We start from the raw sequence: 13650 nt of genomic DNA, 5'->3' as shown, positions 1-13650 counted from the left end.
TATTCAGCCTCCCCCTATAGCTCAAACCCTCCAACCCTAGCAACATCCTGGTAAATCTTTTCTGAACCCTCTCAAGTTTCACAACATCCTTCTAATAGGGCATCATCTCAGAATAGGGTCTTCCAGCTGGGACAGTAATGAGGAGGAATTTCTTCTCTCATGGCAGTCAGTCTGGGGATTACATTATCACAGTGGGCTGTCAAGGCCAGATCATTAAGTATATTTAAACTCAGTAAGGATACCAAGGGTGGTTGGAGAAAAAGCAGAGAAGTTGAGTTGAAGATTATGAGACTAGTCATTATATCGCTAGTAGCAAAGTAGATTCAATACGTTGAATGGCCTACTTCTTCTCCTATGATGAGAGAAACACAAAATCCCTACAGTGTGGAAACAGGCCATTTGGCCCATCAAGTCCACACAGACCCTCTAAAGAGCATCCCATCCAGATCTAGCCCCTACTTCACCTCTGTAACCCTGCATTTCCATGGCTAATTCACCTAGCCTGCACATGCCTGGACGCTATGCACAATTTAGCATGGCCAACCCACCCTAACCTGCACATCTTTGGACTGTGGGAGGAAACCCATGCGAGGCAAATGTGCAAACGCCACACGGACAGTTGCCTGAGGGAATTGGCACTGAGAGGGAGCGGTGCTAACCACTGAGAGACCACATCTGCAAGATATTTGCAAGTATCTATTTACATACTTATCTCCCAATGTCTTTTCTTCATCTTCTGACTTGCCGATGCTTTCTCAGCTTCTGATGAACAAACATACAATTAGCGGATAATAAATTCCTTGGTCCTATACAAGACCCTGACTTTGCCTGCTCCTCCCGTGCACACCCACCAATCAAGCCAGCATCAAGGATATTACTGGTCAGTCCTCAAGAGTCCAAAGGCCAGCTAAAACACTAGCTCAGGGACACAGAGACCAACCGGACTGCACATCCACTCCAACCAGCAAACTCAATTCAAACTGGGATTTGAATCTAGTGCAGGATTGTTTGTAGAACAACAAACTGGAAACTCTTCACTCTCGGCCATTCGGCCCATCATGCACAACAGCTTTGTCAATTCACTGCATACATCAGTGTGCTTTAGCTGTGATTTAAGAGCAACTAGCGCAAACTGGGCAGCAGCTGTTTAGACTTCTAACTCTAACCCAAGAATGTCAGCGAGAATGTCTGCCCGACTTTAAAACTGTGTATAAAGGAGAATAAGATTAGTGGACTAAATCAGATTCCCTACAGTGTGGAAACAGGTCATTGGGCCCAACAAGTCCACACCGACCCTCCAAACAGTAATCCACCTAGAACCATTTCCCTGACTAATGCACCTAACACTAAGGGAATTGGACTGCTTTCATAGAATCATAGGGTCCCTACAGTGTGAAAACAGGCCCTTCGGCCTAACAAGTCCACACCGACCCTCCGAAGAACCATTCTCTTATCCTGTTACCCTACATTACCCCTGACTAATGCACCCAACCTACACATCGCTGAATACTATGGGACAATTTAGCATGGCCAATTCACCTAACCTGCAAATCTGTGGATTGTGGGAGGAAACCAGAGCACCCAGAGGAAACCCACGCAGACACGGGGAGAACGTGCAAACTGCACACAGACAGTCGCCTGAGGCTGGAATCGTATCCGGGTCCCTGGTGCTGCCATGGTGAGAGTCAAACCTATACCCAACCTATTAGCGTTAGCCTGGGTTCTGGGTTAGCAGTCTATTGGTTAAAGGGTGAAAGAAGACCTGGCCAGTTAGTTTACCCTACAGCGTAGGTGCTGTCCACATTTCCCATCCACAGTCCAGATTCTCCCAGGCGGAACTGGGTTGTTATAGACTTTTAACCTAATCTGTTCGGACAAGTAATGACACACCTCTAGGACAGCTAGGGCTTGAACCTGGTGCAGAGGAAGGGGGCACTACCATTACTCCAGAATACCCTCTGATGCCCAAATAGCATACGCTGTTCTTAAATCACAACTAGAGCATGCAGATTTACACAAAGCACGAGTAGACACGATGGGCTGAATGGCTTCCTTCTAAGCACTGAAGGCTCAGCCAGTTTGACAGAGTTTGATTGTCTTCTTGGTGTGCATGGGCCAGCAGCACAAGATACACTGACAACCCGTCAGCCATTTTCTGAGCTAGAACCAGAGTGCATTCTGGGTGTTTGCTGGGGAGTAGTAAATTCGGTAGAAAGAGGGCAAGAAGAGTACAGATTCATTTCAGGAAGAGATGATATGTACATACTTTTTTCTTGTTTTTTCTTCCTCCTTTTAATCAGTAACTCTGGCTTCTTCTTGTTTTTCTTAGTCAATATGGCTTTTGGAAAACAAAAAGTAAAGAGCTAAGTAACAACAGGTACCCAGTTGGAAAAAGTACAAAAAGACTTGCAGAATCACAGAACAGTTATGGCACAGGAGGAGGCCACTCAGCCCCTCACATCTATAGCAGTTCTCTGCACCTGCAACTCAATTAATCCCACCCTTCTGCCACTGCCCTGTAGCCCTGGCCCGACAATTATAACGATTCTTTACAGCGGCTTTCAAAGTGTCTTTCAGCCAGTGTCGTATTTTTGAAACAAGAACACAAATCACTGGAAAAGCTCAGCAGGTCTGGCAGCATCTGTGGAGAGAAATCAGAATGAACATTTTGGGTCAAGAGACCCCATCTCAGAACCGATGACAGCTGGTGGTGATGGTGGAGGGTAAACACTAGATGGAGATAGAGCCCAAAACGCGAGAGAATAGTTGGACACACAAAGGATGATGGTCAGGCTAGGAGGGTGATAGCTATTAATGGGGACTGTTAGCAGCTAACAGTCATAATAGCAGACCCTGAGATAATAAGGCCTGGTGTTGGGGAAAGGTGTTGAACTCGATATCAAGTCCAGAAGCCTGAAGAGTTCCTGAGCGGAAAACGAGGTGCTATTCTTTCTGCTTGCACTGAACTTCACTTGAGCACTTGCAGCGAGCTGGAGACAAAGGTGTTGGCCAGGGAACACAGGGCTCTGTGTTGAAGTGCTAGGCAGCTGGAGGCTCAGAGTCCTTTTCTGCGGACAAAACGTAGGCGTTCTGTGAAGTTGTCACCCAGCCTACCCTTTGTTTCCTCAGTGTAGAGGAGAACACATTGTCAGCAGCGACTACAATAGACTAGACTGAGTGAACCTTTGACATGTTCTAATTAAAACCCAGCAGCTGACTCACATACTGCAAGATCCCACGGGCTATATTGAGATATCGGTTCAGAGACAAATGGGGTCTCCAACTTAGCTGCCAATGTTCGGTCTGAAAGGTGGCACCTCAGCAGCACACATCCCAAGGTGGGAACGTTGTCCCAGGTTGTATGTTCAGGTCCGCGAGCTGGGACCCACACCCACAACTCTGCAGTTCAAAGGAAGGTCAGCTACTGAGCCGCAGTTTTAAAGGACCCTGAGATTGAGGTAGCTGGCTGCTCTGCACCCCCTCCTCTCTTCACCAAATCTACCGGCACATTAGACGACGGTTCTGGAACGCTGCTGCGACAATGCCACGTACTTGCTTTCTGAACATTCTTCTTCTTTGCCGGAATCGAGGATTCCCCGTCAGCATCCTTCAGCTTTCGTTTCCTTCCCTTGACAACTTTGAAAATAAACATCGCACGCGTCAAACAAACTAACAACTTCACTTGCAGGAAAAACGCAAGGACCGAACGTTAACTAAGCCTTGGACTTACTTGCTACCGGTCTCAGAATCTGCAGGGGTCTACGCATCCGCAGAGCTCGGCCGAGCAACTCTTCACCGTTGTACTTCAGTGCTTGGCTTGCATCCTTACCAGACAGGAAGGTCACGATGCCACGTTTTCTAAGGCGCGGGGAAAGAGAGGAAAAACACAGAGTTTGGCTTAGGAAGACAAGAGAAGAATTCACTGCTATCCCAAAGAGCATGAGAATCAACAAAAACAAAATTAAAATATGTATTCTTCAAAAAGCAGACTTTTGTTCACTTGCTCAACTCTGTTCTCATCGGGTTGAGTATCATTCCTGCCTTGGGCACCACACTTAGCACTGACTATTCGGCTACAGAAAGCAGTTTGGTGGCATCCATGCCTCAGAATCAGGAGGTCAGAGCTTCAGAGACTTGAGTAAATAATCCAGGCCAGTGCAGGACAGAGGAAGTCTTTCTGCCTCTATCAGAGATAACTATTATGGAATCGTAGAATCCCTATGGTGCATAAGCAGGCCATTTAGCCCACCAAGTCTGTACTGACCCTCCGAAGAGCATCTAACCCAGATCCGTCCCCTATGCTATCCCCGTAACCCTGCATTTCCCTTGGCTAACCAGACTAGCCAGCAGATCCCTGGATGCTCTGGACAATTAGGCAAGCTGAAAACGTGTTGCTGGAAAGGCGCAGCAGGTCAGGCAGCATCCAAGGAGCAGGAGAATCGACATTTCGAACATGGCGCCCTTCTTCAGGAATTATGGGCTCATGCCTGAAACGTCAATTCTCCTGCTCCTTGGATGCTGCCTGACCTGCTGCGCCTTTCCAGCAACACATTTTCAGCTCTGATCTCCAGCATCTGCAGTCCTCACTTTCTCCTACAATTAGGCAAGGCTAATCCACCTAACCTGCACATCTTTCATTCTTTTGTACTTCATCCGTTTAATCTAATATTTGGATCTCCCATCCATGTAGACACGGCAGAGAACGTGCAAACTCTACACAGACAGTCGCCCGATGCTGGAATCAAACCCAGATCCCTGGTGCTGTGAGGCAGCAGTTACACTGAGCCACCGTGTCACCCTACTGGAAGAAAGAGTTCTGCACCATGTTCTGATCAAGAGTGATTTTTGAAACCTACACCAAAGCTGAGGATCTGGTCGTTTGCAGGAGAGGTTTGTAATCACACTTCTTACAGTTAAAAAAAAAAATCACTCAACACCAACAGGTTTATGTAGAACACTGCTCCTTTGTAACTAGTGCTTCCAAATAAACCTGTTGCACTATAACCGGTGTCATGTGTGATTTTTAACCTTGCCCACCCCAGTCCAACACCAGCACCTCCACATCATGACATTTCATGTATTATAACCATGATTAGAAGCACTTAGTGGTTGTTCAAATGCTTCAGAATCACTTGTGGTCATGAAAAGTAATTACTGTAAATAATTTTCTTGCCCTTACCCGGCGCTACTGATGCTAACTGCAACTTCCCAAAGCCTTCTGCTAATGATCAACCTTGTCCTAATGCATAAGTTTGCCTTGCTCCTTCTGATGGATGATCTCCCTTGCTTGCACGGTGCTCTTCCAGCTAACAAGAGCAAGGAGGTTGTGATGTTGGCAGTTCTGGTCGCCACACCTGTGGGAAGGACATGACTGCACTGGAGAGGGTGCAGAAGGGGATTCACCAGGATGTTGTCTGGGCTGGAGTAGTTCAGAGAGATGCGACAGACTGGGGTTGTTGTGCTTTGAGCAGAGAAGGTAGACGGGTTTCTGACTGAGGTGTACAACGTTCTGAGGGGCATAGACAGAGAGAAATGTTACCCCCTCAGTAAAGGGGGCCAATAACCAATTTTAAGGTAAGGGAGCAGGGGGTTTTGAGGAGATTTGAGGAAGAGATTTTAAACCAGAGGATGGTGTGTATCTGGACCTCACTGCTCGAGAGGGTGGGAGGGATAGGAACTGTCCAGATATTTAAGTAATTATCAGATGAACACTTTAAATGCCATAGCTTACGAGGCTACAGGCTGAGTGCCGAAAAATGGGAGGAAAATAAATTAATATTCAATGATCAATTGCACACAGGGCGGGGGGTGTTCTCACGCGCACACAGGGCGGGGGGTGTTCTCACGCGCACACAGGGCGGGGGGTGTTCTCACGCGCACACAGGGCGGGGGGTGTTCTCACGCGCACACAGGGCGGGGGGTGTCTGGAATGGGCTGCCGGAGGTGGTGGGGATGCGAGTACAACTTTATAATTTAAGGAACATTTGAAGGTACATGGATGGGATAGGTATGGAGGGATATCGACCAGACACAGGCAAATGGGATTAGTTTAAATTGTGAAAACTTGGCGGCATGGACAGGTTGGGCTGAAGGGCCAGTTTCCATGATATAGACCTCTCTGGCTGACACAGACACATAGGGGCAGAGGGCTGAAAAAACCTGATAAGAATGGAAACACAAGGACACAGTGATAACATCCCTACCTGAACTAGGTGATTATGGTTCAAGGCCCAAATTCCATGGAATGTCTGAACAGATGGACTGAAGCGTAATTAAAAGGGGAAGCTTTGCTTCCTTAACGTCTTCCCTCAGTGCGATCCCAGACAATGTGGGTGGGGAACGAGACTGGGACTCTGACTGGTGGGGAAGCGGGGAGGGTGGTGATAGACCAGTGGCTTGGGACAGGGTGGAGTTGAGAGCTGTTCTGATGGCGTTGGGAGGAGGGGATATATTGTCCGACGTGTGGGGTGAGGATTCAACGCTGGGGTGAGGGTTCAAAGCTGGGGTGAGGGGTGAGGGTTCAAAGCTGCACGGTCTGAGCCGATAAAGAGAAAAGACCCACCATCCGAGGGACTGTGGGTGTAGCAGCCTCCGGCCTCCAGAGCACTGAGCCATGCCCACTGACAGCAAACAAAAGCACAAGTATTTCAAGCGGTCTTGTAGCTGTTAGCACTCCACACAAGCTCCACGGCTGACACTTGCACCTCAAAACCTCACCCCACAATTTCACTGGGTATTGAGACCCAGTGCAGCTGCAAGCACCGTCCTAATGACAAACTGATCTCACCCCTCCCTACCTCGATTTCTTCATGCCGATGGATGTGATCAACAGCTTTCTCTCCATGAAGAATGTGATCACAGCAATCTGCAGCTCGGCAAAATTCTTCGAAGAGTTCAGGTTGCTCACAACCAGCTGCAGCGCTGTTTGAAGGACAGAGGAAAAGACAGAGAGTGACCGCATTCAGTTGAGACGTCTAGAATCATACAGCACGGAAAGGGACGCTTTAGCCCAGCTCGTCCACACTGAGCATGTCCCCCCCCCCCCCCCAAAAACCTGGCCTCATCTGTCTAAGCTTGCCCCACTCCTCTCCAAACCTTGCCCAGAAATGAACTCCTGTTTCCGTCCCATACGACTCCATGAGCGAAACTTATCCAAGTGTCTTTTCAATTTTGGCCTGCATCCAATGTTACCGCTGCAAGTTCATTCTACACACCCAAACCTCACACTGTGTGAAAAAAAAATTGCCCCTCATGTCCTTTTAAAATCTTTCCCCTCTCGCCTTAAACCTATGCCCTCTAGTTTTGGACACCCCCCCATCCCTTGTCTATTTACCCTATCCATGGTTGTATAAACCTCGATAAGGTCACCCCTCAGCCTCCGACGCTCCAGGGAAAACAGCCCCAGCCTGTTCAGCCTCTCCCTGTAGCTCAAACCCTCCAAACCTGGCAACACCCTGGTCAATCTTTTCTGCACCCTTTCAAGTTTCGAAGGCTGATTAGAATTGTACGCGGTATTCTAAAGGTAGCCTTACCAATATCCTGTGCAGCTGCAATGTGGCAATATGATTACCTGATTTGGGGGTCTCCTTCCATTTTGCCATCTGCTGAGCTTCGGCTCCCTGATGCAAGTTAGCAGTTGCCGCCTCCTCCTGGCCAATCACTCCTTTAACTTCCTCACTGGCTTCTGGTATCTCCGCCTTTAGGTTAAGATCAGTCTGAACATCAAGGCTATCTCCAGAACTCTTTGAGCAAAGGACAAATCACTCGGAAATTGTTCGATCACCGTTACTCGGTACACACGAGGTAGAAAGCTACATAACTCAGAGGGGGCAGAAGTGGTGGGGAATGGGCATAGGGCAGCTGAGGGGCAAGTGGGAGACAGGAGGGAAGAGGAAGGGGTCAAAGCAGAGAAGACGAGCAGGATTAGTGAAGGACAAAGCCAAGGGGCAGAGAGGAATGTCACGTGGAGAATGAGGCAATGCGGCTGGGGGTTGATGGGCAGGGGTCACAGGTGACACACAGTGGGGAGATGGGTGGAGGGGGCACTGGTGACAGGACATTGGGGTGCTGATGGGATACAGGGGAGCTCCCTCCCTAACAGCACTGCAGTTGTCTCTACACCACACAGAGGCAGCAGCTCACCACCAGCTTCTCAAGGGGCAACTAGGGATGGGCAATAAATGTCAAACCGGCCGGTAACACCCATGTTCCCTGAACGAGTGGCGGGGATTTGCAACGTGCTGCCTGAGCGTAGTCAATGGTTGTCGCCAAAACAGCAGGTCTTCATGGGGGAATGCGGGGGCTGGAAAATAGCATGAAGGGTATCGTCCAAACAGTCTCCTTCCGCTCTGTTAACAATTCCAGATTCAGAATGAGAAGACAGAAGAGGTGGGAATAAGAACAAGGAATGTTTCTGCTTTTCACCTCATCGCTTTCCGGTTTCCTCCTCATCACTTCCCTTGTGCTTCCTTCACCCACTCTCTGACCTTCTGCACTGGCGTCTTCCTCGATCTCCACAGCTCCTAGATAGGCAAGTAGCAGAACACTTAAGTCAGCTCACTGAGCATCAGCACAGCATGCAGATCTCAGAGCAGCTCCTGAGCAGTGCGCTGGCCCCACCACCACTGCAGCACAGTATTCAGACCAGAGCTGACAGCGACAAATACAGAAGGCAGAAGTTAGCGTTGGAAATATTTTGCAAGATATTTGTTGAAGTGGTTCTAGCCAATTGGTAGGATTTTCTGGAATGGTTGAAATTCTGTACAACTGCAGTGGGTGAGAAGGAATTAGATTCAGTGGTGTTGCAGAGAACAGGAAGTAAAAGGGCCCATTGCAGCTTTCTGTTGGATGAGCTGCAAAACAATTGGGTCCATCCACATTCTCTACAATGAGAGTCAATGAGGACAGGGCTGCACGGTGGCTCAGTGGTTAGCACTGCTGCCTCACAGAGTTAGGGCTGAAAATGTGTTGCTGGAAAAGCACAGCAGGTCAGGCAGCATCCAAGGAACAGGAAATTCGACGTTTCGGGCATAAGCCCTTCATCAGGAGGGCTTATGCCCGAAACGTCGAATTTCCTGTTCCTTGGATGCTGCCTGACCTGCTGTGCTTTTCCAGCAACACATTTTCAGCTCTGATCTCCAGCATCTGCAGACCTCACTTTCTCCTCATAGAGTTAGGGACCAGGGTTCGATTCTACCCTCACGTGACTGTCCGTGCAGAGTTTGCACATTCGCCCAGTGCCCACGTGGGTTTCCTCCGGGTTCTCCGGTTTCCTCCCACAGTCCAAAGATGTGTAGTTTAGGCCATGCTAGATTGCCCATTGTGTCCAAGGATGTGCGGGCTAGGCGGACCAGCCATGGGAAAATGCAGGGCTATGGAGATGGGGGGTGGGATAATCTTTGGAGGGCCGGCGTGAATGGGACGAATGGCCTACTTCTACACTGTAGGGATTCTACGTGAGATTGAGTAGAACCTATCTGCATTCCCTGGAATTCAAAACAACTGAGATGTGATTACATTGAGGAGATGACGACAAAGAGTTAATGTCACTCGACTAATAATCCAGAAAGCGTGGTTAATGCTCTGAGGACAGAGTGGTGGACCGGTGGCTGATTGGTGGAACGTAAATTCAATTTAATAAAATCAAATTAAGCTAGGCATGGAGATGGTGACCGTGAAACGACCACCGATTGTTGTAATAACTCACCGGCTCACCAATGGTCTTTAGGGATGCAAGTTTGCCATTCCTACCCAGCCTGGCCTACACAGGACTCCAGACTCTCAGCAATGTGGTTACCTTTTAACTATCCTCTGAAATGGCCAGACAAGCCACTCAGTTCAAGGGGAAATTAGAGATGGCCATCAAATGCTGGCCTAATCGGTGAGGCTCACATCCCATGAAAGAACAAAGAGAAACATAAATTGAGGAGTTTAATTAAATCCTGAGGGCTTGCCAGAGAAGATGCTGGGAGCGTGTTTCCCCGAGACTAGAACTGGGCGTAATGGGTGGGCTATTTAGGGTATCTTTCCACTTAGGGGGTGGAGAACTTCTTGGAATTCTCTATCTCAGAGAACTGTTGGTCGCCGGATATTGATAGCTGTGGGTACCAGGAGGAGGTTGGCTAATGGGGTACCATTATTTAAGAAAGGCTGTCAGGAAACGCCAAGGAGCTATAGACCGGTGAGCCTTATGTCAATGATTGGTACGTTTTGAGGGGATTCTGAGGGACAGGATGTACGTGCATTTGGAAAGACAAGGACTGATTAGGAATAGTCAGCATGGCTGTGTGCGTGGGAAACTGTGCCTCGCTAACTTGATCGAGTGTTTTTGTAAAGGCGACAAAGAAGATTGATGACGTCAGCGTGACAGACATTGGCTATAAAGGTCCTCACCAAAGCATTGAACAAGGTTTTGCATGGTTGATTGGTTTAGTAAGGTTAGCTAGCATGAGAACCAGGTGGAGCTAGTCGATTGGATACAAAATTGGGCTTGAAGGTATGAGACGGAGGTGGTGGAGGGTTGTTTATCGGTCTGAAAGCCTATGACCGGTGGTGTGCCACAAGGATCGGTGCTGGGTCTATTGATCTTCGTCATTTATATAAATGGTTTGTAGGAGAATATAAGAGGCGTGTTTAGTAAGTTTGCAGATGACACCAAAAACAGGTGTTGCGATGGAGAGGGAAGGAAATTATTTCAGAGTACAATGGGACCTTGATCGGATGGGCTGAGGAATGGCAGATGGAGCATAATTTAGATAAGTGTGGGGTGTTGCATTTTGGTAAGGCAAATCAGGGTAGGACCTATAGTCTTAATGGTCAGGTCCTGGGGAATGTTGCCAAACAAGGAGATCCAGGGTGCAGGTGCATCGTTCCTTGAAGGTGGAGTCACAGGTAGACAGGGTAGTGACAAAGGCTTTCAATGTTCTTGGTGTATTGGTAACAGCATTGGAGTTGGGAGGTGATGTCGCGGCTGTACAGGACATTGGTGAGGCCACTTTTGGAATACTCCATACAATTCTGGTTACCCTTCTGTAGGAAGAATGTTATTAAACTGGACAGGGTTCAGAAAAGATTTGCCAGGATGTTGCCAGAACTGGAGGGTTTGAGTTATAGGGAGAGGCTGAATAGGTTGGGGCTATTTTTCCTGGATTTTCAGAAGCTGAGGGGTGACCGTATAGAGGTTTATAAAATCATGAGGGGCATGGATAGGGTAAACATCTTTTCCCTGGGATGGGGGAGTCCAGATCTAGAGGTCATGAGTTTAAGGTGAGAGTGGAAAGATTTAAAAGGGACCTGAAGGGAACATTTTCATGCCGAGGATGGTGTGTGTATGGAATGAGCTGCCAGAGGAAGTGGTGGGGGCTGGTACAATGACAATATTTAAAAGACATCTGGATGGGTATATGAATAGGAGGGGTTTAGAGGGATATGGACCAAATGCCGGCGAATGAGACGAGGTCAGACTGGGATGTCTGGTTGGCATGGACGAGTTGGACCGAAGGGTCTGTTTCTGTGCTGCATGACTCTGCGACTCTACAAGTCGAGTGATAGGGGAATCAGGCAGGATCGTACTGAAAGAGAGAACAGGCTCGACTGATGGCAAAGCTCACTCCAGCTCCCGGTTCCGAGATAGTTGTGCGCCAAAAGCAAACGTTTGTGTCGCTGAGCGAATATGTCTAGGTGTCAACTGATTAGGTGCACGTTAAAAATATCCTTACTTTCAGTTTGATTGCAGTCCACTATTATCTTCACCGTCTCCAATTTGGTGTCACTTGTTCTATCGGTGCATGGCCCTTCACCACTCAACTCTTTTACTCCATAGACAGCTGGAGGTTGCAGTTTACCAACGGAAGGTACTGGGACTGCTACCTCTCCAGCCCGCTCACCCCCATCTGATATTGTAACATTGGCAGAGACGACAGAACTCAGCATTTCGGAGCCTTCCTGCACCAAGGAGTTGATTTTCTGAACCCCTCTCCTCCTCCACCTTCTCCTCCTCCTCGAGTGCTTCCGGGTCACCAGGTCAGTCAGTCCTTCTTGGCTTGCCGAGTGCATCAACCCAGCAGACTCGCTGCTGGCTTGGATCGCTTGCTCTCTTGGTGGAATGGAAGCCAGCTCACCCTGGGCTTCCTCCAGCCTCAACACGGTATTTTCATCCCGTTGTTCTGCTTGGACCACGAACGCAGATTCTGCGGGAGGCTCCCTGGCTGCTGTACCGTCAGAAATGGCAGACCCACTATCAGCCAGCGGAAGGTGGTGTGCTGACCGAAGGGCTACCGAGCCCTCAGAGGTTTTTAAAGCTTCGCTCAGCTCCTTCCTGACGGTGTTCAGCGTCTCTGAAGGTTTAAAATCAGCTTTCAATTCACGGTCGTGGAACCTACCCAAAGGTAAAGGCAGTGATTCACTCCGAGCTTCTGAATGGTGCTCACTGGGAGTCGCTGTCACATGTTGACTTTCGGGTTCTTGTAGGGGTATGCACTGCTCCTCCATACTGGCCATTCCTGGCTCATACCGTGGCCATAGTTTCAATGATGGAGCACATTTGGACTTCAAGCTCGTCCCTCCATTACTCTCCGAGATGGATGACTCAGGAAGATTTGTCCCTCCATTACTCTCCGAGATGGATGACTCAGGAAGATTTGTCCTTCCATTACTCTCCGAGATGGATGACTCAGGAAGATTTGTCCTTCCATTACTCTCCGAGATGGATGACTCAGGAAGATTTGTCCCTCCATTACTCTCCGAGATGGATGACTCAGGAAGATTGGTCTCCATAGCTTCAGTCTCCGACATGAATGATCCAGATAATTTTGCTCCTCCTGCATCAGGCTCTGAGACAGTTGACCCTGGGAGGCTTGTTCGCTCAGGCCCAGGCTCTGAGATGAATGACCTGGGAAGGCCTGCACCTCCAGCATCAGATTCTGCAACAAATGGCCCAGTGAGGTGCACACCCTTGCCTGCAGTCTCCAGGCTGGTGGATCCAAGATGGCTCGGCCTTGCAGCCTCAATTTCAGAGGCCTGGGACCCAGAAGGGCTTGTGGGCGCAGCCTGCCCCCTTTCGCTCGTTGGTTTGCTAGGTGGCATAAGGAGCACTCCCTTTCCCATGGCTCCAGAACGGCCTGGCTCACTCACGGGTGCCGTGTCAGCGCAGACTGTCTCGGATTCTCCAGCACATTCCATCGCCCCCTCCCGATCTCCTGCCGCTCCGTGAAGGGTTTTACACGGTGGTTCAGAGAGCCCGCTCCCCGGAGCAGCAACTTTGGGAGGCGGGGCTGGCTCCTCCTTCCAGCCTACCCCCTTCAGTTTGCCACCTTCATAACTCAGGGGCAGGCTCTCCGAGCACGCCTTGCTGCCCTCGTGGCTCTTGGGCCCCAGGGGCACCTCAGAGCATTCGGCCTCTCTTCCGGCTGCCTGCTCTTCCCGTTTCCCAGGCAACACTTCGCCTGCAGGCCACACGGACGTCCGATTCTTATTCCACTCATCAAAGGCAGAAGCCGCCTGAAAACCTCAGTACTCTGCCTCAGTCTCGGCAGCACTGTGAACAACGCGACTTTGCAAGAACTAGCTACCTGACGAAGGAGCAGCACTCCAAAAGCTTGCACTTCCAAATAAACCTGTTGGGACTATAACCTGGTGTTGGGTTATTCTCTT

General features: G+C 49.2%; 1 protein-coding gene across 8 annotated transcripts in view; it reads right to left on the bottom strand.

The window, feature by feature from the left end:
• The window catches only part of LOC132835269 (uncharacterized), a 96019-nt gene that overhangs the window by 36392 nt on the left and 45977 nt on the right, over positions 1-13650 (bottom strand). For 7 of the 8 annotated variants that reach the window (XM_060854673.1, XM_060854680.1, XM_060854674.1 and 4 more), the window contains 7 exons: positions 8425-8522; positions 7571-7742; positions 6798-6921; positions 3731-3858; positions 3553-3636; positions 2267-2338; positions 709-762 (listed from right to left, as the gene is read on the bottom strand). In XM_060854673.1, the coding sequence (XP_060710656.1) occupies positions 709-762; positions 2267-2338; positions 3553-3636; positions 3731-3858; positions 6798-6921; positions 7571-7742; positions 8425-8522 (732 nt within the window). The remainder of the gene's footprint in view (positions 1-708; positions 763-2266; positions 2339-3552; positions 3637-3730; positions 3859-6797; positions 6922-7570; positions 7743-8424; positions 8523-13650) is intronic. The other variant, XM_060854676.1, reaches the window with a different exon arrangement.

This window comes from Hemiscyllium ocellatum, chromosome 44, assembly GCF_020745735.1.
Source record: "Hemiscyllium ocellatum isolate sHemOce1 chromosome 44, sHemOce1.pat.X.cur, whole genome shotgun sequence".
NCBI lineage: Eukaryota > Metazoa > Chordata > Chondrichthyes > Orectolobiformes > Hemiscylliidae > Hemiscyllium > Hemiscyllium ocellatum.
Note: the sequence above shows the minus strand (reverse complement) of the source record. Positions and strands in the feature narration are given on the sequence as shown.